The sequence below is a fragment of the Acromyrmex echinatior genome, chromosome 6 (genome assembly GCF_024713525.1).
Source record: "Acromyrmex echinatior isolate Ae372 chromosome 6, ASM2471352v2, whole genome shotgun sequence".
In the NCBI taxonomy this organism is placed as follows: Eukaryota; Metazoa; Arthropoda; class Insecta; order Hymenoptera; family Formicidae; genus Acromyrmex; species Acromyrmex echinatior.
The window spans coordinates 4,004,339-4,032,112 of NC_141857.1; the positions used below are offsets into that span (position 1 = coordinate 4,004,339).

General features: G+C 37.7%; 1 protein-coding gene and 1 long non-coding RNA gene across 8 annotated transcripts in view; one reads left to right on the top strand and one right to left on the bottom strand.

Annotated features, from left to right (window-relative positions):
- The window catches only part of LOC147909275 (uncharacterized), a 308,493-nt gene that overhangs the window by 141,670 nt on the left and 139,049 nt on the right, over positions 1-27,774 (top strand). The window lies entirely within an intron of this gene.
- Positions 1-27,774, bottom strand: part of LOC105153914 (Transcriptional-regulating factor 1) — a 432,031-nt gene that overhangs the window by 135,609 nt on the left and 268,648 nt on the right. For all 7 annotated transcript variants that reach the window (XM_087407003.1, XM_011069054.2, XM_087407002.1 and 4 more), the window contains one exon: positions 16,088-16,225. In XM_087407003.1, coding sequence (XP_087263129.1) covers positions 16,088-16,225 — 138 coding nt within the window. The remainder of the gene's footprint in view (positions 1-16,087; positions 16,226-27,774) is intronic.

Genomic DNA, 27,774 nt, shown 5'->3' on the forward strand with positions numbered 1-27,774 from the left:
AATTAAATTTCTTTAAAGTTCTTTAAAGAAAAAGTATATACTTTTTTTAAACTGTAAAAATAAACGTTTACTTTTGTGGATTGTTTACCATACCGTTACATTAAATAATGGATTTTTCTGAAAAAAGTAAAATTTTTATATAATTTCTTCTATTTCATGTAATTTTTATATTTCCATGTATTCCATGTCTTCGTCTTTATTTGTTAAAATACAGAATAAACAATTCTAATATATTTTTAAAAACTTAGACAGAAGAGAGAAAGAGAAGATTAAGTTTGAATAGATATTTGGAAAGATCGTTTCCGCGATTATATTTTTGATTTTGGAATCTGAAAGAATTATTAGCTTTTAAGTTCCTACCGAAAAATCACCATTCGTCCTTTCTAAACGCGAAGGCCACGAGAATGGATTCGCGTTCGCCTGCATCATGAATACGAGTAGGACAGATCGTAGAAGCTCGGATGACAGAGAGGTTGACGAGAAATATACGCTACGTCGAAGTGACGGATGAATACGTACACCGACGCAAGAGGAACATCCTCTCGGAAAGTTTTTCGACGCGATGTCGAAGGCAAAGTACTTTCCCGGGATAATAGCGGCCGAGAGTACAAAGAGATGTCGCGTCGTGTCACGTAACTTCGTGTATTCCACGAGGATAGAACACGAGAAAAGCGAACAGCTATGTCTTGCGTTTTATCCTAAGCTAACATTATCACAGTATGACGAAGAACGATCTTTATGTATAAATTGAAATAAGTTATCATTAATATTTAATAATAATGTTGCAAAATATAGAAAATACAGTTGTTGTAGAACGCTCGATTTCAATTTAATCTTCCAAAAAATTCTTTCTTCAAAGTATCCTTTCAAAAATTTCATGTTAATTTGTTTAAGAAAATTGGCCGTGGTTCGTATCCTGTATAAAAATAAGTGACAATAAAAGTGGAGTAACATTTCGTATTCTGAAACCTAAGACTTCCTTCTTGACAGAACATAAGGAAAAATACATTCAGAGGAGTCATAATACAAGCTAATTATGAAACAGAAGAAGGCATAATAATAAGAAACAATTTAAGGCGGAAGGTAAAAGGGTAAAGTGAAAGAAAACTTTCTGGCTATTAAGAAACAGAAAAGAGAAGTTACGAGGTGGGATGAGATAGAATAAGAAAATATAAGGAGAACTCGGTCTTGCGTCATCTTTTTTCAAGTGATGTATGTTCATTAAATAAGCGAGTAATAGATAGAGAATATTTTTAAAAAAGCTCAGAGAGAGAGAGAGAGAGAGAGAGAGCCAAGTTTGAATAGATTCTTGGAAAGATCGTCCCGCGCGATCTCCCCTACGAACGGGAAACTTTGGCGACGCTGAATAATTGGGCTGTAAGTAATTGAGTGAGTAATTGAATCACACACGGATCGCGCGGAATTGATTATAGCGCGGTGTGTTCTCTCGCCGTGCTGTCTATGCAAATCTTCGTGACGTTTTCATTAACTCGCTGTCCGCGCGCGGATGCGGCAACCAAGAAGATAAAGAAAGGAAAAAGCGGACCGAGGAGGAGGGGAGGGGGGAAAAAAAAGGAAAGCTAGACGGACGGAACGGTGGTGCACGCTCGCGCAGAATAATTAAATGCGCTCTCCCGCGGAAATTCATATTTATACTTGAATCCATTACACGGAAGCGAAGACGCGCGAGAAAAAAGCTTCCCTTCTCCTTTCTGCGAGAGAAGCTATCGCTTTCCTCGCGGCGCTCGCCGTCGCGAAATCACTATCCTGTATCTTCCATGTCCCGTTCTTCTTCCACGCTCCTCGAAAAACACGCGGAGGGAACGAAAAGCCGAGAGGATACGTCGTCGACTACCGTGACTACACTTGGAAATTAACTGTTACCCGCTTATACATACGTAATGCACGGTGGAATGTTTAAATCGAGGTGAATACAAAGGTCTGACGATGGAAAAGCGGGATGGTAAAATCGAAAATTCAAAACAGACGCAGAGCTATTTTACGAGTTAAACGCAACCGCGGAGTTAATTTTCTCTCGACCGACTGGATAACGAAGCGGGTTGCACGAAATTCTTTTCAATATCAAAATTATTTTTAATTAACTCGATAATGACGTTGAGAAGTATTCTTCGATATCGAAATTGCACAGTTAAAAAATGTTAATTGTATTATTCTAGATTCTAAGATTTGCATATTTATAGTAGATCAATGCGGCTTTATTCTTTTTCTTGTTCATTTAATATTTCATCGTTCATTGATACGAATTCGATATTAATAATTCGATGTTAATAATTCTTACAAAATTTGCATCGATGAATGTTGATTATATTTCCTGCTGACGAATGGCACCAGGGCGATAAATGTAGCTTCGTTCTACCTCTCATTCATTTGAATTCCGCGAGTTGCTAACGCGTTTTGCGTATCATACAGCTCATTCGGCGTTCTCTGTATTATCAGTGGTATGTGGCCGACAGTATCTTTCTCCCGAGTGAAAACGACGACCCGACTCTGTACGCACAACGATTATTCGGACCATAAATCTGTAAAATCGCTTACGTGTGCGCAAAAGATATGGAAATATTGAAAGGTTAACGGCGATTGCGTGCGAGGGAGACGGAGATTGCGCTACTTTAGGACGACAGGAGAAAAAGAAGCGTGAAACGCGTGTGGCGTAAAATATGAATGAAGAACTATCCCTGTCTACGTGTGTCTCGTTTATATCTGCCGTGCGATTTGTGAGATAAACTATCGAAATACGTTCCCGCTTATTGCGATGAAGAGTCGAGTTTTAGACTTTTTAACATTACTAGAAAAAGAAATAAAAGTTTAGATATAATTATTATATTTCTTATAATACTTTAAAAATGATACGACTAAAAAATATATTCGAGTTATCATGAACGAGTTGGATAAACATTATTCTATTTCAAAGGTGAATTAATTTAACTTCATAAAAAAATTGTCAAAACATCAGAATTCCAAAAAGATGATTTTTAAGTTGTGAAACGAAAATGAGAAACATTTGATCGTGTTAAGATTATATATTGTTTATCGATATCTGGTTAGTCAATCATAATTTTCTATAAAGTCAAAAAAGTGTTTTGCTTTTTTTTGGAAAATAATAACTTAATTTTATAAATTGTCACTTTTATGAGGGAGCGATATCATAAATTAAAAAAAAATTCCATTTAACATCTAATAACTGAAAAATGAGATTCCATTATTCATTCAGTTAAAATTGAATTAACTATTAATCTTCAAAATGTTAAACAACAATTAATCCTCTAAAAAATGCAATTTCTGGCATAAAGCATTCTGCATAAATTCTAAATTGTGGACGCTTTATATTGTCTAGCGAAACAGATGAACATGGCTCCCACAAAGCGGTGTCTTCCTTCTTCGGATAATGAATAGCTACTGTAATTGTAACCACCGACACGGTTCGATTAATCTCGCTCGCAACATCCCTTCAGTAACGAGATTCGAGCGGGAGGCTGCGATATCGAGCATCATTCCGAGAACAATTTCTAGCGCCGTGGTATCCGATAGAGCGCCCAGTACTTTATAGGGCTAAATGTTCTTCCTCGCTGCTATTGGCCGCGATGAAACTTCGGAAGCACCGAACGGATGATATCTCCGGCACGGAGAAAAGCGGCGTTTAGAGCACCTCACCGAGGTGATTTTCGCGAAGCGGCGGCGAAGCAAATTGCTGCTTCCTACGCCGGAAGGGGAAAGGAGAATGTAATGTCGCCTCTTCTTTTCATCGTTTCTCCTCTGCCTTTTCGCCATCTCCTCCTCCGTTTACAACGACGCTGGCGCTCGTAACATCGTCGACGTCGACGTCGACGTTACGAATCGCGATAATATTGACAAGGCGGGGCTGTGACTGCGGTGTGCCGAATAAAGTAACGGATGGAGAAATGCGCAGCCCCTTCCTTAGAAATTCGAGGCAATTATGCGACGACAGACGGCGGATACGCGCGAGAAAAGAGCCTGTAATGGACCCACCAGCTAGAAGCGTATTGATGGTAGGACGGTACAATAAGAAGTCGACTCTGTTGGGAGAAAAATGTTTCGGCTCTCACTGAATATACGCAGAAGAGTTTTGTGATATATCACAAAACGAGTGAAGGTACTTTTTAAAAGTCTATATTTTCGTTGAATATTTAGTCCAACAATAAGCGTAATAGTACAATACTGGCTCTCCCTACATTTCTCTACTTTATCAATCTTTCATAATTATTTCACTAAATATGAACTTAATTTTCAGTTAATCTAATAAAATATGAATATATAAAACTCAAAATATATAGCTAACGTTACACTTGCCTAGTCAAATATTTAATCTTCTGGAGCTGACCCAAATCTATTGGACCCTGAATTTAACAATATTCTTCATGTGTTGCCTTTGCAAATTTAAATTATTGTATGAAAATAAATTTTTTAATTTCTTGAAACCAATTAATTGATATGTATTAAATGAATCTTACAGACTCAATTATCAGTAAATGTGTCACAAATTTTAGCGTCGGCTCCTAAGAAGTCATATAATGCTATGATTGCAAATGATATTGTAATATCATGCTAACCTGTCTTCTCGATTAATAAAAACGTATGGTAATACGCATACGTTTCGGTTGAATTGCGCCATATTCTCTCTGTCACCAGTCGTGATGTATATCACCCTCCGCGATGCAGAACGCGTTGCGAATGCGGGAACATCGGGGCGTATAATAGAAACTGCGGATGTCATAGAGAAACCGGGAACAGAGGAGATGGTCCGTGGTCGAATTTCAGTCATGACCCTCCCTCCCGTTGCCGTGACCTGTCTCGATCAATTTACTTCTCGGCTGCATATCAATGCGGAATGAAGCATTCGTCATCAGCGAAATGGTGCGTGCAAATACGTAATTAGGTATTCCCGCGTGGATCGACGCCGGCAGACTCATTTCGAACTTACTTTGCAACCTTGCAGCAATAAAAATAGAAGCAATGCGACATGGAAGATTTAATAAAGCAGTTACAACAAATAAGCCGTTCGATAAAAAATTATTTTCTTTTCGAACATTGGAAACAAGATTAATCACTTTTATTGTTTTTTCATGTCACAATTTTGAGAAATTTGCAATTGAAGTTGTAAAAGGAGCCACGTATTTTGTCTTATTATATGTACGATATTTGATGTGCTAAAGAAGTTTTATTACAATGAAATTTAAATATGTTGTTACGACTTTCAGCTCTTAGAAGAATTTTTTAATATCGACTATAATTAATAAGACATCCATGATTATATTAGGTGTTGGAATTAATTCGTAGCGTTTTACAAGTGATGGGAAGTACTTTCATTAATGTATTTTTTAATGCTCATGTGAAATAAATAACATTCTTTCATTAAAAAACGCTACGAATTAATTCCAACACCTAATAGATACGAGGTTCATTGTAGGAAAACAATGAATTAGATCATTGATGATTTATTAAATAGCTTTTGGTTATATTTATTTAAACTTAAGGATTTTTTAAATTGTTGAATATAAATTCAATGTCAAAATTGACAAATTCAAAATCATGAAAGACTCGGTACATAAATTTTTGCAACAATCTGAACATTTTTCAAGTTTTGACATCCGCCAAATTGAATCTACCACTTTGATTAGTTTCGTTCTAGTGTTTTTTTTTTGTCAAACAGTATAATCATAATGTTGAATTGAAACATGCAGAAAACAATTCTCTAAAATTTATTAATGTTAATATTGATTTCTTATTTCCTTCACATCTCTCTGCTTTTCACAAAAAATTAGCTCCACATTAAACTTCGGTAAGAGGAAATGGCATTAGTGGTTTTCGTGATCCTGGCATTAGGCGCATAAAAATATATTCGCAAAACGAGCACACAGTTACGATCCCCTTTCGATCCGGTAACCTGCCCCCGATGCCGCGAATTACCTACCTGCAGTTCAGTTCGGTTCAAATTGCTATCCAGACATTTTTATTCGACCATTTTTACTAGGTTTCAACAACGCACGTTCTGCCACTTGCAGCCTAATCGACGAGGTCCTTTTCATGAGGACATTAAGTTTGAATTAAGTTTGGATTAAGTTTGGATTAAGCTTCCTCCCCCCTCCCTGATACAAGTAAAATTAAAGTAATAATTCTCTTTGTTACATACGATTAACATACACGTTTTTAAGAGCATTGACTAGCATCTATATATTAATTTTGGAAGAAAAGATTATATTACATCAATTAAATAAAATTAGTTCGTTAATAACGACATTTCATTCACTATTAACATTTTAATAAAAAGGAACATAATTAATACTTTCGATGCTAAAAATAATTACATCTTTATCTTATACAACTTTGTTAATGCATAATATTTAAATAGCTATTTAATCAAATTGAACAAAATATATAAATTTTCCACTTTTCAACGAAATATGAAAAAACTTTTGGAGGAAAAACTTTTGAAGAATGGTTATAATATAAAGATATTCCCTTCGAGTGAACTTTCTTGTCGTAATACTTAATTCAACCATTAAAAGCTTTTATATTAATGATGTATAACGCTTGAAAAGCACTTAGGATCAAGTATGAAGCATAATTTATAAGACGTTAAGTTAATATTAAACTTCGACAATAAATAAATAATTCAATGAACACATTACAACGGAGACAAAGTATGATTCGCTTCATTGAGTATTATAAATTACCCAATTATATAAGTTTCGAGATATTACATATATATGGTATGGTATTAAATGAATTTTAGAGACTTTCAATATTTCCTTTATAATTCGCATTCTCTTTGCAAGTCAATGGCAGCTCAATCAAGGGCAGCACAGTCTCAGAGAAACTTTCTGACACTAAATTCCTAACAAGATTTCTAATCATTCAGCATTGTTCGTTCAAAGTGTAAAGGAACGACTAGCATCTTCAACATTAAAACTCAGAAGGAGCTGCTAACAAGAAGATTGGCAAAAAGATCGAAACTGCGAGAAATTTGAAGTGGCGTAAACCCAAACTATTTACCAATACAAATGTTTTTAGTTTGAACTTATAAACTGCTGAAGTTTCCTCGTGCAAGTATTCAAGAAAATCGATAGCTACAAGAAGTTTAACGAGTATTAAAAAATGACAATTCTTGTGGAATATTATTATTACTCACGAGTAGCTTCGCGACATCAAATGATTTATTCAGAGAGAGCGTCGTGCAACAAGAAGTCGTTCCGGGGTGGAGAGGTTGCAAGAAATTTTAATTAATTACGCGGAGAAATAAAACACCGCGATCGGAGCCGCCTCGGGCCGGTAATCCCGACTTACCGATGATTAATTGCGTTTCGTTAGTTGAGACGTGCGCGCGCACGTTCGTGGCAAAGAACGTTTCCGTGGCGAAACGCTTCCGTGATGTTCCACGTTGTCCTTAGAGAGGAGAAAGAAGAAAAAGATATACACGCGCCTCCGGATGAAGGACACTTAATTTAAATACTCAGCCACTTTCGGAGCTCGCTAAAGCGGACATAATGGCAATTCGCGCGGCTCTGTACGTTGTCAGGTGGCTGCCGTTCGCTTTAGTCGCGATTATTAAAATGCACTACAACCCCTCGACTCCCCCCGCTTCCAGCATCTTCTTCGTCTTCTCTTTACCCGGTTGCAACCGGTTCTTTTCCTTTGGAAGGCGAGCCTCTCATCTTTTCCTCTTACCGTCTCTCTTTCGGCGAGCCGACCGTTCCTTCGGCTATTTACTCTTTATGTCGCGAAGAACTCCACCCTTGCTTCTGGCTTCTTCCTCTCTCCTTCGGTCTTCCAGTATCCCCTGCTTCACCGATTCACCAGTGATGTTAGCAGAATGAAAGAGGAAGAAAGAACCTTTTCCTCCCTCTTCCTCTTTTCAATTTAAGTTCGTCTCTGCTCAAGAGCGCGGAGCTTTTCACTCACAGACGCGCCCGTGCCTGTCTCGACTCGATCAAAGACGAACGTTTCGACATTTGATTAACCCTCCAACAGAGGCGCGCACGTGTATCAAGTGTAGGAGAACATTGAAATCCTGAATTTCAAAATCCTTTGTTTTTTCTCGATTTTTTTCTCTTTTCAAACAAAATGTTAAAAGCCTATTTTTTTGTTTAGTCTACTACTACAATATTTTAACGAATGGATGTTTCTTTTGTATAAATTATTATACATGTTATATATAATTTTTGTATCAATTGATACTTTTAATCCTCCGCCGGCAACATGAATTTTCATTCTTCAGCAATAAAAATCTTAAAAAAAAACAAAACAATTTTTTATTGCTCCAGATTAAGTATATAAAAATCTAAGAAAAACTCTGATATACTTGTCAAAGTTTCACTAACGAGTTTTAATCATTACGAAAGTTGAATTGTATTATATTTTATTAATTTTTTTCACATATTCAAATTTATCCACGAAAATTCTACAATCAATATCGGCGGTTATCATTAAAGATCCCAGTTGCCGGCAGAGGGTTAAAAAGTCTGTTATTATTCGTGAAATAATATCGTGAAATAATAATTTTCTCTCGAACGATAAGTTCGAATTTTTATCCACGGAATCCGGAGATCGTATGCTTCGCATGTGGGACTTAAAGGTGTTGTCTGAGCGTGCGTAGCATTGCTTGAGTGAGTGCGTTAGCCGTGTCCACTCGTGTTTGGTGAACACGCAAGTACGGTACAGGACGACGGCGAAATCGTATTACTAGTGCATTGTGAGATCTGAATAGCCCGGCATTAGAGTCAACGAGGTTGTAGCAGGCCGTCCCTGCTTTATCTCTCCGTCTCTCTCTCTCTCTCTCTCTCTCTCTCTCTCTCTCTCATCACATTCACTCTCATCTCGCTTTTCATCCCGTCGCGTCGTCTCACAACCCGCAGCTTTCCTTCTCTTTCTCACACCTTTCTCCTCGCCATCCAGCATCCTTCATCGCTTATCCTGCGTCCTCTCACACATCCTCTCTTCCTTCCGCCACCTGCTATCCGGTATCTCCGACCTCTGGATCTCCAAGAGAGACCTTCCCGTCCCGGAAACGAGCGTTCACAACGTTGTTTACGTACCATAGGCGAAACGGAAAAGACCGCTTTGGGCCTTTATGAATTTCGATGTAAATTAGTACAGCTAAACTATCGAAGGAATCCGAGGAAGAAATATGACGCCAAACGAACGTTCGTTAAAAGCATGATCGGCGAACGATGGAGGCATAAACTCACTCTCTTCCTCTCTATCTCTCGCATTGCGGAAATTTCGAGAGGATAGTGATCGATTATATCGGCAGATACGGCGACCGTAATCCATTGGCGCTTTTATGTAAACTGTAATATTTACGCGTCTTCGCGAACCCCTTCTCATCAGACCGATAACCGGGTAATAACTCCCAGAAATATCGAAAATACAATTTAAACGCAGTTAATACGTCGACGCCATTCGTTAGAAAATCAATATCCTCCATACATCTCCGGGGAGTATTTTAATATTGCGTGCGACCGGCACCGAGTACCGATATGCGATATACCACGATTGAGAGAAATGGATATTTTTTACGATATATGAGTGTTCGATATGAAATTACATTTTTTCCTACATATGTCACTTACGTAAATGCATACACTCGTCTACAGCGTCACCAAAATCCGGACAAATCGAACGATTTCTTTAAACAAAATGTTTTTAATGAAAAATTAAATATTACAAGAAGTCCTTTTACATGGCACTTGCTGGGGTAATCCCTGTAGAGCACAATTATTCGATATATCTCCCATTAGCTTGAATGACGGCCTCTATTCTCTGAAACGTTCGCACGCACGCTGTAATGTAGCGCCGTCCATGCTGACGAATGCTGCCTCAATAGCGGTTCTTAATGACGTCACATTGGGATGCCGAGACTTGTTTGTGACCCTTTCAACTACGCTCCATATGTAGTAGTCTAAGGGATTTAAATCTGGGCTGTTGGGAGGCCAGAATTCCTTGGACCAAAACATATCGACGTTGTCTGAGAGCCAATTTTGAATCAAATGACTCGTATGAGTCGGTGCACCGTCCTGCTGAAAAATATATGACCTTCCGGACGCCACAGTTTCCATCCATGGCTTCACTACATCCATCAGAACGCGCAACGATTGCCCTAGGTCATCCGAAATCAGCGCTTGGGCCCTTTCAACGATTGCGACTCTTCCTCGATGGCATACTGGAACCTTTATTGGACTGTTCTAAAGCCGTATATTTTGTCACAACGTCATAAACGGTTGATCGTATCCAAAGAATCGAATTATTTCCCTTGCTGAGCATCCAGCGCGAAGGCCTTCGATGATCGCGATTCTTCGATTATATTCCGCACTTGATTTCAACACTTGATTTCGTGGCCATTTTGAGAATATGATTGTTTACTAGAAGCATCAGGCTTTCTCAAATGCAACAACAACCTCTGGCGGAGGCACAATATAGCGGAAGATTTAAATTGAAATTTGTTCGGATTTTTTTTTGACGCACCCTATATATCTTCCACACATTGTTTTAAACTTTATAAAGTGTTCCTGACTTTGTAGATATCTTTTCTTTCGTTTCTGATTCGCTTTTCCTTGCTTGCATAGTCACGCATTTCTTTATTTAAACTTTTAAAAAATGTATAACATTAATTCCAATCGAGAATAATAGATTTTGCTTTATTACATCACAATCACCAATTTTCTCTCTTTCCACATCAAAATAATATTTTATTGTAAAATAAAATATGATTAATAATAGTTAAAGATTTACTAACAATTCGATTTCACATCAACGTCGAAAGATAGCCTCTTTTTCCATTAAGAATGTCGTTGTTCGTCCGACTCGGGACAATTTAGCATCATTTGACACATAAAATCAAGTTTCTCGCGAATGAATTCTCTCCTACGCCGCGCGATTCTAAGAGCATAAGACGCCGAGTTCGAGTACTGATCGAAAGATTGGATAAGGAATCCATAAGCTCCGACGTAATCTCAGCGTGTTTGAGAGCGCATTGGAATCTCAGAGGACTACCCGACGAAGTGAATTCCCTCCAACGGAGGATGAAAAGCGAGAAAGAGGAGAAGGAGGACGAGGGTGAGAAAGGATAAGAGCGGACGAAGAAATCCGAGGACGAGTTTCCTCCACTGACGGATCTGTTTCGATATCTCTTTGCCTCGGCCAATGGCATTAGGACGACCGCGGGCTGTGGATTTTTGCAATTGCATCGACGAATCTCGATCAGTGTTATTTAGAGAGTGCCAATGGCGTTATATCGATCGCCGTTGTGCCACACTGTCATGGTTGCCAACTTCTCTCACCCTCTCCCTCTTTTCTCTCTCCTCTTCCTGCATATTCTCCTATTAACTGAATAATGAATAAAATAATCCAAAGCTTTAAAAAATATCTTAAACTAGAGTTTCACTTAGTTTTAATTTGAAGAAAACGAGAAATGAAAAATGTAGCTACATATAAAATTCTTTTTCACTTCACGTCTTTTCATGCTACAAAATCAGCGCGCAAACGCTACGTTCACGTGACAAAGAAAAAAGACAAAGATTATTATGCATAAAATGTACCCGACCTTCTTCTAAAAAGATTAGCGAATTTCAGAATTCATCACCGCGAAGGAAAGTCTAATCTATCATCGTAAAAACTTGAATTATTTCAGAGCTAGAAACTCTGAGAGAAAACATTTCTCGTTTTAATAGCGCTAAGAATGATGAAGTATTGCAATCATCAGGAAATAATGCGATGAATTGACATTTCTTTCGATATGCATATATAAAAGCTGGTCAATGAATTTACATTATAAACTTGAAAATAAAATTCAACGTTATTGTTATTAGTTCGTCAATAACGATATACGTCATATTAGTAGTTTAATAATATATACAATACATATATTACATGCTTGAGGAGGATCAAGTATTAAACGCATCATGATGTTATTACAATAATGTAGCAATTGATGCAAATATTTCACGGATGAAACTATAATCAGAGTATATCAGTCACAAGTGAGTGAGATGGCTATTTTCCGACAGGCATTTATCATATCTCTCGATAAATAATTTAACAAATTCCAGATTCCTATATAGAATACCATCTTTTATTGTCGTAGTTAATTAATCAGCGCATGTCGCATCTTCATTATGACTCGGACATATTGATATCGCATTAATCGCAAGTCATAAATACAATATGCAGTGACTACTGATGATGGCTAGACTATATCTATCGTTTATGATCACCGATAATTGATGTCCTATCCTCGAGAGATAGGTAAAGATTGAAGCTTATGCAATTACGTAGGGAAAACGTGCAGTTTCAAAAATCAATTTAAAGAATGTCAACCCGAAAAAGAATCCTTTCAATAACGAGCAAAGGATTATGATCCACATGATAAATAATTGAAAATAATATATTATAAAAATGATAAACGTAAAGAGAAAAAAAATGTCTGATACATATTTAATGAGGTAACTCCGGTATATGCGGTACTTATTAAAAACTTCAGTTATCAAGTATTATTTACTATTTTTATATAAATAAACTACAACATATAAAAACTTTGTCCTATCTACTAAAAAATAAAAATACAAAATATATATATATTTTTCAAACATAGTAAGAATTTTAAGCATGACCGTGAATATCGTATTTGATATATTTTATGTAAAATAATTTAAAACACTTGCATTTTTGTCACTCCCTTTTACACTCCCTGCAGTAATTATTTTATCCTATTAGAGAAATTTCTCTCATTTCTTTCTTGCGCTTACGGTGGAATATGTTGCTTAAGCCGAGTACAATTTCTCGCAAGAAAAATGCGGCAATCTAAAATTTCAAAACGTAGCGAATTGATCAGGTTGAAACGAGTCAAATTAACGTTAGCTATCACATAGCGCACCGACATAGAAGGCAACGACATACATCTTGAGACTCGAGACGGAATCACGAATGCTACCGGTGCGCCAAAGTAAACTACATCACGTCCGACTGCGATTGCGCTCTTGCCTTCTTACGACCCAGTTCACGGTACCGTTTCAAGAACAACGGGAGCTATCGCGAATTATCCGACCGTTCAGCTCATTCCATTCGTTTACGCGATCTGCAATCAGGGTGTATCGGATTGCTCTCGCAACGAAGAGCACAAAAACGAAACTGTCCTCGCAAAATTTACATTTACCAACGTCCCTCCCCTCCCCTCCCCTCCCTTTCCCCCCTCCTCCTCCTAATACGAATATGATCCGTACGCATATAATCTGACATAAATCATATGTGTCGCTCAGATTACTAATGTAAAAACTGTGGCATACCTTTCTGAACAGATGCATGGAATCGAAAACACGATAGCGAAAATACGACTATTATTGTAAAGCAGGGTTGATATTTCAAGCATTACGAAAACTGGATAAAACTTCGCCTGGCGAATGGAAACCGCGTTCCCCGGTTTTCATTCTTTACTATTACGATAGAAATATCCAGCGTGCTCGTTTTATATCAAATATCAAACTTGATCCTTGTATTGTGGAAGAGACGTATCCAGGATATTGCGCTGCTATTTATTTTCCCAGAGATAAAGAGTAAATTGTTTTCTTATATCGCACTAGTTGTACAAACGATACTTGGAACGTATCTTTTGCCGGATGATATATGCAAATATCGTCTTGCCCCGCGATGAGATTTATTCATAGGCGAGCCGTGCGGCCTTCCGCTTTCGGAAGCTCTGCGGCCGGCGGCATCGTGTCGCATCGCATTGGTACAACCATTCGCTGCGAAATTGTTCTAACGAACTTACACTCGCGCGAAAGTTATGTGTCGCCCTACACGCATGTTCCACAAAGAGGGGCCGCGCCGACCGCTCGTTTGGAGTTTGGCGGCAAAATCCGGTATCGACTTCCTCCTTCCTTCCCTCCTCCCCCCCCCCCTCTCTCTCTCATTCTCTTTGGCGTGTTTCATCCGTTGCAAACCAACTCTCCAATAAATCCATTCAACGTATACGAGGACCAAAGAATGATGAGGAGAGCTTCCCTTGCCGCGAAATATAGGGAATAAGAGAATACGAGCTGTAAAGTGAGATGAAAAGTGCTCGAACTACACGAGTTGTTTTGCAAGGTTTATTAAATCAGAACATTATACAAAGTTATATAACTATTCTGAATCAATTTTGAGATTTATGGATTTAACCGTATTCTTCAGCTAATTTTAAGTATGTAGATCCGTGATAAAACTTTTATTTAAAACTTCGTTGCACCAAAATACATATTTATACAGAAAGAATAATTTTGAAGAAATATTTAAAAATTAAAGTAAATATAGATCTAAAAATAATTTTATTGGACCATCAAAATATTTATGTAGGAAATTTAAACATGAAGAGCAATACCGCAAAAAGTTTTTATATTTTAGCAACTAGTTTGAGCATCCTATACTTTTAGATTTACTTTTTTTAACTCAGTAAAATTGTAGAATTCAAAGAAATTTGTAAAGAGGCAGTAGATAAAATTTTTGCGATTTTAAATTATCTAAGAAATCACTTTTAAATGTTCAATATTTTTGTTGATGAAAATTGTTTCATTTGCGATTCAGATAAGGAGTGTGTCAATTTCGATAATAGCGAAGGTAAAACGTGTCTTGTAGAAATGTGCGAGCACCGCGATGACGTGTATGATTATTGGCTCGTGTTTCATGACCAGTACGTTTTTGGCTCGCGAAATCCCATTCGACGAGACGAACTGAATGATACTAGTCTACTGATTCACAATATCGATACTACGATGTGGCAATATTCATTCTTGTGGCAAAACTTGCGACGGAACGTATACGCCAAACGATATTCTTCGCATATACCTAATTAACGACATCTTCTCTGTACATATAAAAGTAATAAAAATCTTGGAACAATTTGTGCGAAACATATATTTACGATTACGATTTTTTGGCTCAACCTGATCAGATTCGTTAGAGTTTATGCGGGAGATACACTCTAATGTTAATGACGTCACTAAGAACCGCAAGCTGCACGATGTTTTGCATCGTGTTTTATAAATAGAATATATGATTCATCATACACAAGTTTGTTGAAAGCTGCTATTTAGAAAATAATATCAAAGGTCGAATGTATAATACATTTTGTAGAGCCAGAGGGATTTAGACATTTTGCCAGAAGCTTAAAAACATTGCATTAACATTGCGTTAAAACTAGGATGATTAATGTAGTAAAGCTGTTATTAAGTAAATAAATTTTGTGTTAATACACCTGAATATATCATTTTATGTTCCAATCGATGTGATATTTCCTTCAATAAATATTGTAATATAAAAAAATATCGTATTCTTCTTGGAATTAATAGCTATCTTCGCTCGAGGGAATGTAATAATAATTGAAATTACTGCTATATCCACCGACTGGTCCTGATTGTCCCTCAACATTTCTCCAAGAAACAAAGCGTGCGCGTTGCACTTGTGCACGACTGTCCCGACGGTGGCCCCTTATACTTGTCGGAAACAATAGGCATTATGTGTCGCGGCACACGCGCGACAACGGCTTTTCCTCCCCCTCTGACTTGTTCGAACTAGTTATAACCGCTGTTCCTACGTGCCGCTGACGAGGAGAGCAACAATTACGTTAATGCATTGTCCCATGTTCCGGCGCTTAACGACTCGGCGCCCCATCGACGTTTTGCACTCTCGCAGATTGAATTAAATCGAATTACGGGAAGTCGCGCGTTAAAATCATTGTCATGCGAATTCCATTGTCGTAGTTATCCTGTGATTCATCGTCTTAGCCTAAGTCGAAATTGAGAAATTAAGCATTTCGATTGTAACATTACACGATACGCGCGCTACGAAACTCTGTTGTTATCGTCTGAATTAAACTAAATGAAAAAATACATCATTTTTGGCATTTATGCACGACTTCTTGCGTCTACCTAATAATATATTATAAATCTCTTTCTACTATTTATCAATTATGGAAGTTGTAATTTTCGACGAGAATTCATTTCCTCTCTCTGTATTAAAAGATTGCGATTTTTTTTCATTTCGAATAAAGATCGTTTGATTTAATTGAATAGAGATGACTTACCGGTATCGTTGTCTCCTGGAACCCCGAGACTGTCGCTATTGTCATTGATGAAGGCCTCCGCCGTTGACGTGAAGGTTTGAGGTGATAGCGTGAGGTCCGGCCCGCTCTCACTATCAAACAACTCTAAGTTCCCATTTCCTGAAACACGAAAGTGAAATATTAAACGTTAATATCATTATGTCTCGCATTATATGTAGAAACTTATATCATAAATAAAGCTAATTAATTTTTCTTATGAATCTAATGGATCTAAATGCAAAATAAAATTAACAATTTATTATAATTATTAACTGATTAATTATAACTCATTAATCAACGGAATAATTTTTTATCAGATGTAACTTCACGTTTATCTGAGAATATTGAAAGATAAAGCTTATTCGATTGACGCAATAACAAATGTACGAAGTCTTTCAACATGCTATACACATTTTGAATAGGCTTGTCGATATCGAATAAAAATTTTGAATGTATTCATCAGTGCAAAGATTGTTTATATTTATCCTGATTAAATAGGCAATGTATCGAATATATATTCCATATATTGTATGATGCCTATTCATTCAAGGTGAATATAAATATTTTTTAATTGATGATATATTTATAGTGAATATTTCTATTTCAACTTCGTTAACTCTAATTCTAAGATCATCTATATTTGTAATACAACAACGTGGAATTCAAAAATAAAGATACATGACTCAGAGAACATAACTGACTATTCATGTAAAATCTCTTTCGACGCTGATTTCGATTCGTCTCGAATGCCAACCTTACGCAATTTTGAGGTTGACAGGTGACCGGCGTTGACAAACGAACGAGATTCTTCGCGCGCTAAAAGTGCGTACCACAAAAATAACTTTCTATAAACGAGTTGCGGCGCGTTTCTGTACAGTTACTCAGAAAATTATAGTCACCGATTTTTTCGAGAATTATCTGAAGAAAGCAAATTAGGAGAGACATTCATGTGTCAATAAAATTATTCTATTTCTCGACTCTACTTTCATGACATGTATTTCTAAAAGTAGCGACTTAAAAACGTCTGAAGAAATTACCATTTCGAAATAATCGTTAAACGTGCATTGCATATCTAAATTTAAGACACTCATTGATCGTTGATTGTATTGTTATTCTACTATCAACGGGCGACAAAATTATTACCCGTTACGAGTTAAACGAGAATTTCTCAGCGGCATAAGAGCAGCGTAGCTTGCATATCTTTCACATATCTCGCTACTACACGGTAACAATGCTGGAGCACACTTGAAAGATCTCGCAGGCGAGTGAAGATCTCTCAAGACTCCGGATGATTTCCATGATACAACAGGAAGTACGGCTATGCGCCAAACTTTGTGCATTTTAGAGTATCAGCTACTTTCATTAAGTGCATTTACTTCAAAGTTAATTACATTCCGATCAAAACAACATCAATTTTAGTTTAGATTTTTAATCGATATGATCTATAAAAGAAAATTCACAAAATCTAAAAAAAGATAGAGATGCAAAAATTTCTCTTCTATCAAAATATAACCGATGAAACGTGCGTAGATCTTTAACAAAATTTTATATGAACGTTTTTATACTTCATTCGCTATGAAGAATACGAAACGAGGTAAAAGACGAGCAATACTTCGATCTAAAAAAAAACATTTCCTTCAAAAACGATGGTAAAATCGAGATCGATAAAAAAAATACGCGCTCATACTCGATTCGATGAGGGATTGAGAATTAACCCGGTTAGGAATCACCACGATTTTACGATGTATTAAAATTCAAAGAGCGCATTCGGCGAGCGCGTGACAGCGCAAAAAAAGAGTACGGCGTCGTCGTCGACGCGGCGCGGCGCGTCGCGACGTCTTCATCTGCGTCGATTCGTACTGACGCGACGTGACAAGTGCGGCAACGTTACGACGACACATTCGAAGCGCTGCATACGACGAATGGCTCCTTACTCGTAAATATTTGACGACAATTTGATCTGCACGAGTCGGGACTTAAATCCCCTCGAGGACACGGACGAAAGCGGCTTACGGAAGCTCCGTCTCGTCCGTGGTTTTCGACCTGTTCTCTCATCATCGGACTTACACATCTCGAGACTCGCGGAAAATATATATTGCGAATATCGATAGACAACGCAGACATTGATCCGCACGAGTAACATTGTTCAGAGGCTACCAATATATATCCTAATAAGCCTCAATAATAACACAAAATCGCATTCTCTCGAATCAGTCAATTGACGTTGGTAGTCAATAGAACACTGATAACAATAGTTGGTGTGGCGGGCAAATATCGTTTTCTGCTAAAACCGACCAGATTCAGGCTTTATACCGATGGATATATTTTGTACACGTCAATAATAATATTGACACACATTAACTCCGGTATAATAGTGTTATAACATTACATAATAACCAAGCGACGTTGTCATAATATCACACGTAATTGTTTATTTGTTGTTAAGCTAAAAAGATAAATCAATTCTTATATAGACGAAATATTATTTTTCTCAGAAATGTATACCCGAAATATAAAAATAAAGGGTAGCGTTATACGAATACAATCAATACACCGAAGGAATGGTGTTTGCTAAAGTAAATCGAAAAATCTAGCTTGATATAGATCTGAAAATAATTTCGTTCGATCACCAAAATAATTATGTAGAATACTAAACGTTCATGACAAAAAGTTTTAATAAGTTCTAACAACAAGTTTACATGTCCATCATAATTATTATGATGCTCCAAACAAAATTATTAGCAGATCTATATCTAGTTAAATTTTTAGATATACTTCAACAAAATCGTTCTTTTCGTGTATGGGCTGCACTTATCGCATTCAAAGCACCACTTGTTTGTCCCTGCATTAATACGATTCGTTCCCGGTGTATTTCATTCCCCCCGAGAGACAGATTAACTCGCTCGAAGGGAGACAAGAAGGACATCCCGATAGCACGTACGTAGTCGTGTCGCGCGCTTCATCGTTTCCGCTCTCCCTCGTTCTCCACTTACGTCGTTAAACTGCGCATCCGACTGCATCGCGGGAATGGCTATGCCACGAGGCTGAGGGAGATGACAGACAGAGAGAGAGAGAGAGAGAGAGAGAGAGAGAGAGAGAGAGGGAGAGAAAGCGCATTAACATACCTGTAATATGCATGCGAGGTGGTGCACTCGTCCGATTCGACGTTGCTGCGCGTGCGGGGGCTTACACAGGAATATTCACGTTAATTCAAAGCGATGGTATGCGTCCGCCACGGATTAATATATTCCGGATTATCCGTCTGTGTTTGCGTTAATGCTCGCGCCGTTGGGTTAGTTAAATATGTAAATATAAGCGGCGTGCGCGCGGCTACGCCGGACGTTACCCCTGGTTACAACGTCGACGTGCGGCAGAATGACGAATAAGGGTGATAGTTACCCATGCTTGTGAAAAATACACGACATGGCGAAAGATCGGATATCGAAATTATTGCATTAAAAGTCTCGCGTATTTCTCTTGAAAATATCACCTACGCGAATTGAAAAAAATGTTTGAATTTTTTTTTTTTTTTTTTACTTCAAAAATCCGCGCTGAAAATTGAAAACACGCGTAATTTTTTTAACGAAATACTGATGCATGTTCTTATACTTTCGAATAATGTTAAAACGTAATTCAGAAAATAAACACGTAGTATGTCAATATAATTTTTACGGAATACAATAGAAACATGGTGTATAGCTACATACGTGAAACGTATCGTATACTCACATTACAGTTTCGAATTGAATTTTTGTTCGGACACGTATTAATCATCGTAGCGATACATTTATCTTCGAAGAACGAGAGTATTAAGCTTTCTGCAAGTAATAAAGAAAGGATTACGTGGTAATAGAAAATGTCGGTTGCGCAGGATCTTTCGGGAGAAAATGGCAACAAAGGAAAAATTGCAATTCTCTCGGCGCTATTATTAACATTAACCCAGAACTCGGTGTTGCTTGTATCAAAGTATTCTCATTATGAATACATTTCGCAGTTAACGTGCAATACGCCACGCTCGGAGCAATCCGCATGATTAACTCGAGTTACGTTTAAATTCCGAGAAAGATAGCCATGTGTAACGTTACGCCGTATAAAAAAAAAATTTCCCGCAACATCGCTATTCTATGGCATGCAAAAATAACAAAGAAATTTATTTAAGCGAAGCTGGCGCTAAACGACGTTACTACAATCGGGAATAAGAGCCATTCACGCGTGGGGAAAAAAAGCGGCGGTACGGGGAGAGGAAGCTGCGCGACGTTGATCGCTGCCAGCGCGAGAAAGGGGCGAAAGGGAAGAACGAAGGATGCTTTAGATGGGGGTGAGTTGGAAACCCGGGTGGCGCAACCGGGTTTATTCACAGCGCGCGCGAACGAACCCGACGAAGCCCAGATATTAATTTTCTCGATGTATATGGATGAGTACTGACTAGGCCACGTTGCGGAGGATACTGGGAGGAAGACGGACGAAGGTGGAAGGCTGGCAAGAGGAAGGAAGCGTAGCAGCGGTGATGGTGGACGTACCTGCGTAACGACGGGTGAGCAAGGGAGAGAACGGGGGATGATGCGGCTGTGCACCACCACCGTCGCCGCCGGGAAGTGTTCGTTCGGAACGGCGAAGGGTGGCTAAATTGCTATCGATCTTCCAGCCACGTAAATATCGTTTACCTTGCAGCACCCATCTCCGAGCCTTTCACATCCCGCCCCCGCTCCCTCTCCCGCCCTTCTCATATGTCCTCCCTCGCGTTCCTGCCAGCCCCACGATACACGTCGACGCATTACGCGAATATGCGTTATCAGTTTGATGGAGATCCCCGGCTTTTCGTATCACCGATTCTGATAGCTCCACCGGTCGATCGGTTAATCCCTCGCGTTCGCGTATCTTTCAGCGTGCCAAAATTCGACGTCGGTATCGAGCGTTTTTAATGCCCGATTCTCGCATCGCTGCGAAAGTCTCGCGCGAATTCGACACGTTGCACCACGTACATGTAAATGTATCGAACGTTGAATGATAGAATATTTTCAGGAAAATATTCGGGAGAGAGAAATATTGAAGAAAGAAATATATAATTGCTTTATAACTGCTCGAAAATAATTGTAAAATAATAGTACCTTGCGCATGCAAAAAAAAAATAGCGTTTTCCAAATGAGTTTTTCAGGCGTTAACTAATGATACAAATTGGAATAATAATAATTGTAAAAGGATGTCACTCAAGAGCGCTCGTAGAAAATTGGAGCACGGTAACTCCGAACTGCACGCGTCTATCCGGTGATCGCTTGGTTTTTCAATTGCTGAATAATTTCATTAAAAGCATCATATTTCAGCATTCGGTAAATAGAACCGCCGCTTATTTTACGATAGATATAAACGCGCTCGTTTATCGCTCGTGCAAATCAGCCGAAATAGCGTTCGGTATCGTATCGAAATTGCGCGCGTGAATGCGAAATGTGAATGCAAACGTACTACAGTGATACCAGAGTTCTTGCAAATTTTATCTCGCTATGAAAGAGAACCAAAAAAAGAGAGGAATGCGTTTAATTATAAGCGACGCCGACTTCTCTCGCGTTTATTCGCGCTCGTAATTACTCGTCGTGTCGATCCCTGGCGTATTTGCGCGAATTCGCGGAATTCGATGTAATCATCGATTCGACGGGGACGCGAGAATAATTAACAAAAACTCGGTATTCGACAAGCCGGTTAGCAAATTAGGAGATGCGTTCTTCTTGACGATTAAATGCAGAAGATTGTAAAAGGACTTGACTGTCGTGCGTTCGCAAAATAACCGATATAGGTACACTTAACCGCGAATCTTCACTACTGAAAACAGCATAAATTCAAAAGCGTGCAATTTTAGCACTTCATACATTTCTATTCTTCTTTACAAGTATTTAAAAAATTCTCCTAAAATTAATTAGTCGTAGAAAACTTCTCCTTCTTGCTATTGAAGTAATTGCAATAGAAACCACATAATCATTCTCCAAGCTCTTCTTGAAATTTAATTAAACATCGAATGACACGTGGCACAAAAGAACGTTTATCCGTTCTCACAAATTTTGAACCAACAGCGTTCATGCGTTAAATTCGAAATCTATTTTATCAAAATGTTCATATTTTCCCGCACGTGTCGTTCTCGCATTGCTTAAAATTTTTTAAAATTTTTGCACTCAAAACGAGATAAATATACTATATCGGACATTGAAAAAAGAGAGAAAGCAAAGATACTGAGTGCAAAAAACGCAAGCACGAGAACGCGAACAATCTTGATGACAGCGAAGAGCCATCCTCGCGATGCGAATTGGTGAACACCGCGAAGATCGCGCGGCGTACAGTCGAGGATATGTAAATTGTATTAAGTCTCCCGCGGTTTCCCCTCGACCGCTGGTGGCGGTTGTATCTTCTGTATCGCAGTCACCCGAGAGTGGTATTACGAAACTTAAGCCGTAGCGCACAAGTGTCGCGTTACGAGTCCGACCTCGGGAGCACGGCCCCGGCATCCTTGCCGCCTTTGTGCGACGTAAGCCGGCGCCATTATCTCGGTCGTATCCCCTGGTGTCTCTCTCTCTCTCTTTCTCTCTCTCTAAAATTTAAACTTAGCACCCCTTTGCACACTCCCGTCAGCAACCACGAAATCTCCTAGAAATCCTTGACTATTCCGTCGATCCCCTGTGGTCTCTGTCTTACGGCGCTCATCTTCGTCACGTGAACAACTTCGCCGCTTAATTAACTATCGTATGGTTTACGCGACCGCTCTTTATAATATATTCTCGCGACGGAAATACCGCTACTACTAGTTCTTCGTTTTCCGTATGAACGTAATTATGAACAGTGTGCAGTGATACATAGTAAAAATGGGTTTGCTGAAATTAAAAATGTGCTTAATAGTGCTTGAAAATTTCCGGGTTCGAATCGCTGCTGAAGCAATATTTTTTGCAATCAATTAAATTATTTATCTAGTTCTTAAGATGTTTAGATTGATATTAAAGTATTAATATTTTTCTTATTAACATCAAAAATCATTAAATTGCTTATCAATTTAATATATGATGATATAGAATTATTACTCCAGTTCTCTGTTCATGATTTCAAGATTGAAAAAAATTTCGATGTGCGCTTGCAAAATTGTATAGTTATAAATTCACTCCGAAATATTTAAGCACTAAAATCCGCTTTGATTAAAAATATGTTTATTTCTCTTAATTGATTTATTTTTGCCAGTCTAATCCATATAAATCGTAATTCTAAAAATTTAACTAGGTAGAGATCTAGAAATAATTTTGTTGGAACATCAAAGTATGAAGAACGCTCATATTGATTACTTTAGAATATTAAAACTACAGAATTTAGCATACATAGATTTCTACGTCATTATTTTGATAGTCCAGTAAAGTTATTTTCAGATCTGTATTTAATAAAATATTTAGTAAAATCAGTCTTTCCGTGTAACTAAAATCGTGTAATATAACAAGCGATCATTTTATCGATAATTTATTTACGTTCATTTTACGTACACGAACGCGTGAAATGGGATAATAAGACGGAATCTATAATTGAGAATTTATTTACGAGCTAAAACATATCAATCGTTTGTCACATCTAAATAAATTAGCATCGTGAACTTAATATCTTTTTCAGTCGTAACTTCAGAATTCTGGATTATACGAGGCAATTTCCGATCTGACTCATCCTCACAAAAGCAGAGCTAATCATCGCAGACACGCGCGCTGGTAATTACGTTCACGGTCCAATAATCATACCGTTATAATTAACGCGCCGCAATTAAGGCGGTTTCGTAGGATGGACGACAATCGAGCCGTGATTGTCGATTAAACATTTTCGCATCGGTGCAGCGACACAATTTCCGAGGCTGCGCGACGCCAGCTTCCCTCCGAACGATCGTTCTTCTCGCGAAGGGGTGGCTCGTTAGTTCGCAGGGGCTAAAAGCGCCTTTTAACGTCCTCCGACATCTACGCGTCGTCGGATTTCGCGCTTGCAAAACTCACGGACCCAATTTTCGAGCTCGAGCGACCGTGAAACGTATTCAAATTCTGTACAAGCGCAGTACGTACCTTGAAATGGACAACGCGATAAATATTTCTTTGCAATGTTGTCGTCGACATTTATTAGTCGCTCCTTCAATTTCGTTTTTTCTTTTTTTTAGTATGAAAAATGTAATAAGATATCAATACTTTTACATGCCATTCCAATTTCAGGGTTTGCTACAATTTCTTCATTCTAAAATTTCATAACTTTTCCCTAATTTCTATTTCTTCTAGATAAAATTTCATTTTTCTCTGATACTTTAAATAACATTTTAAAATTTTTTGTATTTTTGTTCTAACTTGAAAATCGTTAAATTTTGTTTAAAAAAAGCAATTTAACACAACAAACAACTTACCATTAATGTTGACATTTAATTTTGAAGCATTTAATTGTTAAGTTAATAGTTTTCGAAAATTATATAGGTGTAAAAATGCACATTAAACTTTTTTAAAATTAAGAACTTTCAGAAAATTTTGCAAAAATCTTTGACTTTTCCCTAATTTCCCTGATAATTTCCCTGACATTTCCCTGATCTTCAATTTTGTTACAACCAAAGTGAATTGTGATATATTTGCAAGATTGCTATTTTCTTTGAATTCCATCTAATAAAAAATAAAAAAATTATAACGATACACCATTATTAATATTGAATATTGAATCGTTTCTCGAAAATAATATTCCTACAAATTTACACAAAAGTTACGAAAAGTTTAAAGTTTACATGATCGTAATACATGCATAATTGATTTGCGTTAAACATTCACTGAATGGGGCTTTTCAGACAATGTCTGAACTACACTTTCAGAGTCGTGACCTCGTATCGATCGTTAATGAAAACCCGACGAAAGCGTTCAATGATATCGTCGCCGATCGCTAACGAGTACTACGTATAATAACATTTTTCGCACCTCCGGGTGCGCAAATGGCATTTCGGTAATTAAACGCACGCGCACACGCGGCAACGATCGCGTTGATGAAGCAATTTTATCGGGCGACCCGCATTTCTGTATCGACACAACGACGGGAGAGGAAGGGGATGCAAGAGAGGAAAAACAGTAGAGAGATCGGAAAAACGAGTGGCGCGCAACGAGATGATAGAGCTCCCACCAAACCAGCAAATTGGGGAAGTAAATCGTGCGGGATACCCTACACAGCCCGTTAACCGCGTACACGTGCATAGTGGCAGATGGATGAAACACGTATGTACGTGTACTTTTGTACGTGTGTGTGTTTGCGCAAAGAGAGACGGAGGCGGAGGAAATCCGTAACGAACTTCGCGCAATAAGAATTACAAGTAACGCGCGGCCGTCGGTATTATTTCGGTAGCGAAGTCAATTTGCAATCAGCAGTTTCTCTCCTCGTTTCGTCTTCCTTTCCCCTTTGCCTATTCTCTACCTCGTGCCAACGAAGAAAGAAGAATACACCCTGTATTTACCATAATGCGATAAGAGGCGAAGGGTATCGTACATTTAAATGAGTCTGGGTTTTCTCTCCCTACGTCAGATCTTTTTCCTTGCTTCTCTCTCTCTCTCTCTCTCGCGTGCTTTCTTATTTCCTTAAATAGTTGCCAGTCGTGCAAAATCCCTGTAAAACTCGGAGAAAAGTGGATTTTCCTACTTTCCGAAATTGCTCGCGAATATGTTCATTCAGAGACGACTAATGAGAACTTTAGAAACGTAATTCTATTTTGCGTTTCTCTTTGATGTGCAAATTTGTAAAAGATTTCTGAAATATTATATCGTAATGCGTTATGTTCAAATGTCGCGATAAATTGATGTCGTCAAATTAATTGCTGTCTTTCATAGCTAAAGTTTACTCGGTAACTTTAGCTACGATGATGCACTTTCTATTATGAATAGCTAGGAGAAAAATTTATAAGATACACGGAGAGAGGAAAAATAAATATTTTTACTGCATTCTTTCATCGCCTTCAGACATCGAAGAGAAATTAAGTGGAACTTACGGTTTCTAAAGCGGATCAGTACACACGTTAAGCTACGTCAAACTGTTTACGAGTGGATCTCTTTCGAGAGAGAAAGAAGTTTCGTTAAAGATTTCGTCTGTCAACCTTACTTACCACGGCTCGCTCGGAATGGAGTAGCTTTTTTTTCTCTTTTTTCAAAACTTTTTTCATCATTTTTTCTCTGCTTGCTACCGACTCGCAGCAAAAATCATTTATTTATAAATTTTTAAAAGAGTATTTGCCCATAAAGTAGCGTTTTTACTTTGTGTGTGTGTGATCGAAAAATAAAATTAATCTAAATTCATAACGTATACATTCAATAATATTAATAAATTCTTTTATAACAAGATTATCGATTATTAATATTACACAATTATTAGAATATATACCAAGCAGATTTTATCGTAAATTTTAACATTGAAATTTGATTCACTGACACGTTTATTGATAATAATAATGAAAATTATTAAAGTGAATTATGTTCTCAAAATTCGCATAGATTGTTTCTGAAAAAAGATAACATTGATTTAAAATCGTATTAATTTTTATCTTTCTCTTACAATTGCGTGTATATATAGTGAACGTTTTAGCGTGTAAAGCAAAAGCTATAACAAGTAGCACTTAAGCGCGATGTAACGAAATGACCCCGTAGAATAGATCGTAGGTATAGAAAGCGCTGCTTAGAAATGGCCACATGCATGCCAAATGTAACTGAGGTATCATAAACGAGCCCGTTTAACGAGGTTGGATATAAGATCGAGGGGAACATAAAGCGACGGGAGGAACGAGGGACGGGTGACCGAATTTGAAGATATTTGAATTCTTGAATGCCGGAGTCGCGCCCCATATCCCTTCAACCTCTACATTGGGTTTGCCTATCGAGATAACTTCGCCATTTATTTAAAGCGCCTCGCGTTATGAATGCTCCGATCGCGTGAAAGAAAGTACGCACCTACCTACCGCTCTACGTCTATATCCGTAAAAATAGATCGCAATTCTGATCGTCACTTTGAATTAAATTCAAATCTTAAAAATTTATAGATCATTCGTATAAGTTCAGTTAGATCAATTTTTAAGATAAGATTTAAATAATTAAAATTTAGATAGCCTTAAACGCCATCATACGATGCAGTATGGCATCCATCCAATTCGATCAATTATAACTTTTGTAAAAATAAATATACAATAAAATTTCTTTTCAATTGAAACGCTAGACATTAAAAGACATAATAGTAGATACCGAGCAAATGCATGTATCTTGATAAAAAAAAATTACAAGATATGGAGGAAACATTGGGAAAAGAAAGTTAAGTATGCCATATCGCGTTTAAGAGTTAATAATATTAATATTATATTTTTGAGAAATGTGTCTCAATTAATGTATCATCAGAAAAGTAACTCTAATTTAAAATAAAATATACATCATAGCAGATGTTCTCAATTTGGAGCAATTTGTTGCCTATACATACATATATAAATCTAATTACTCGATATATATTTCGTTATACATATTATATAAAACATAAACACAGATTGCACAGATTTACTTAAGACAGTGTTAAATTGGCGGCCAAAGTATACATGAATCGCACATGTACGAACGCATGGATCAAGTCTTTATCGTGACAGTTGGTAGAGTGAGGATGGATAGTAAGGGATGCGAGTCCTC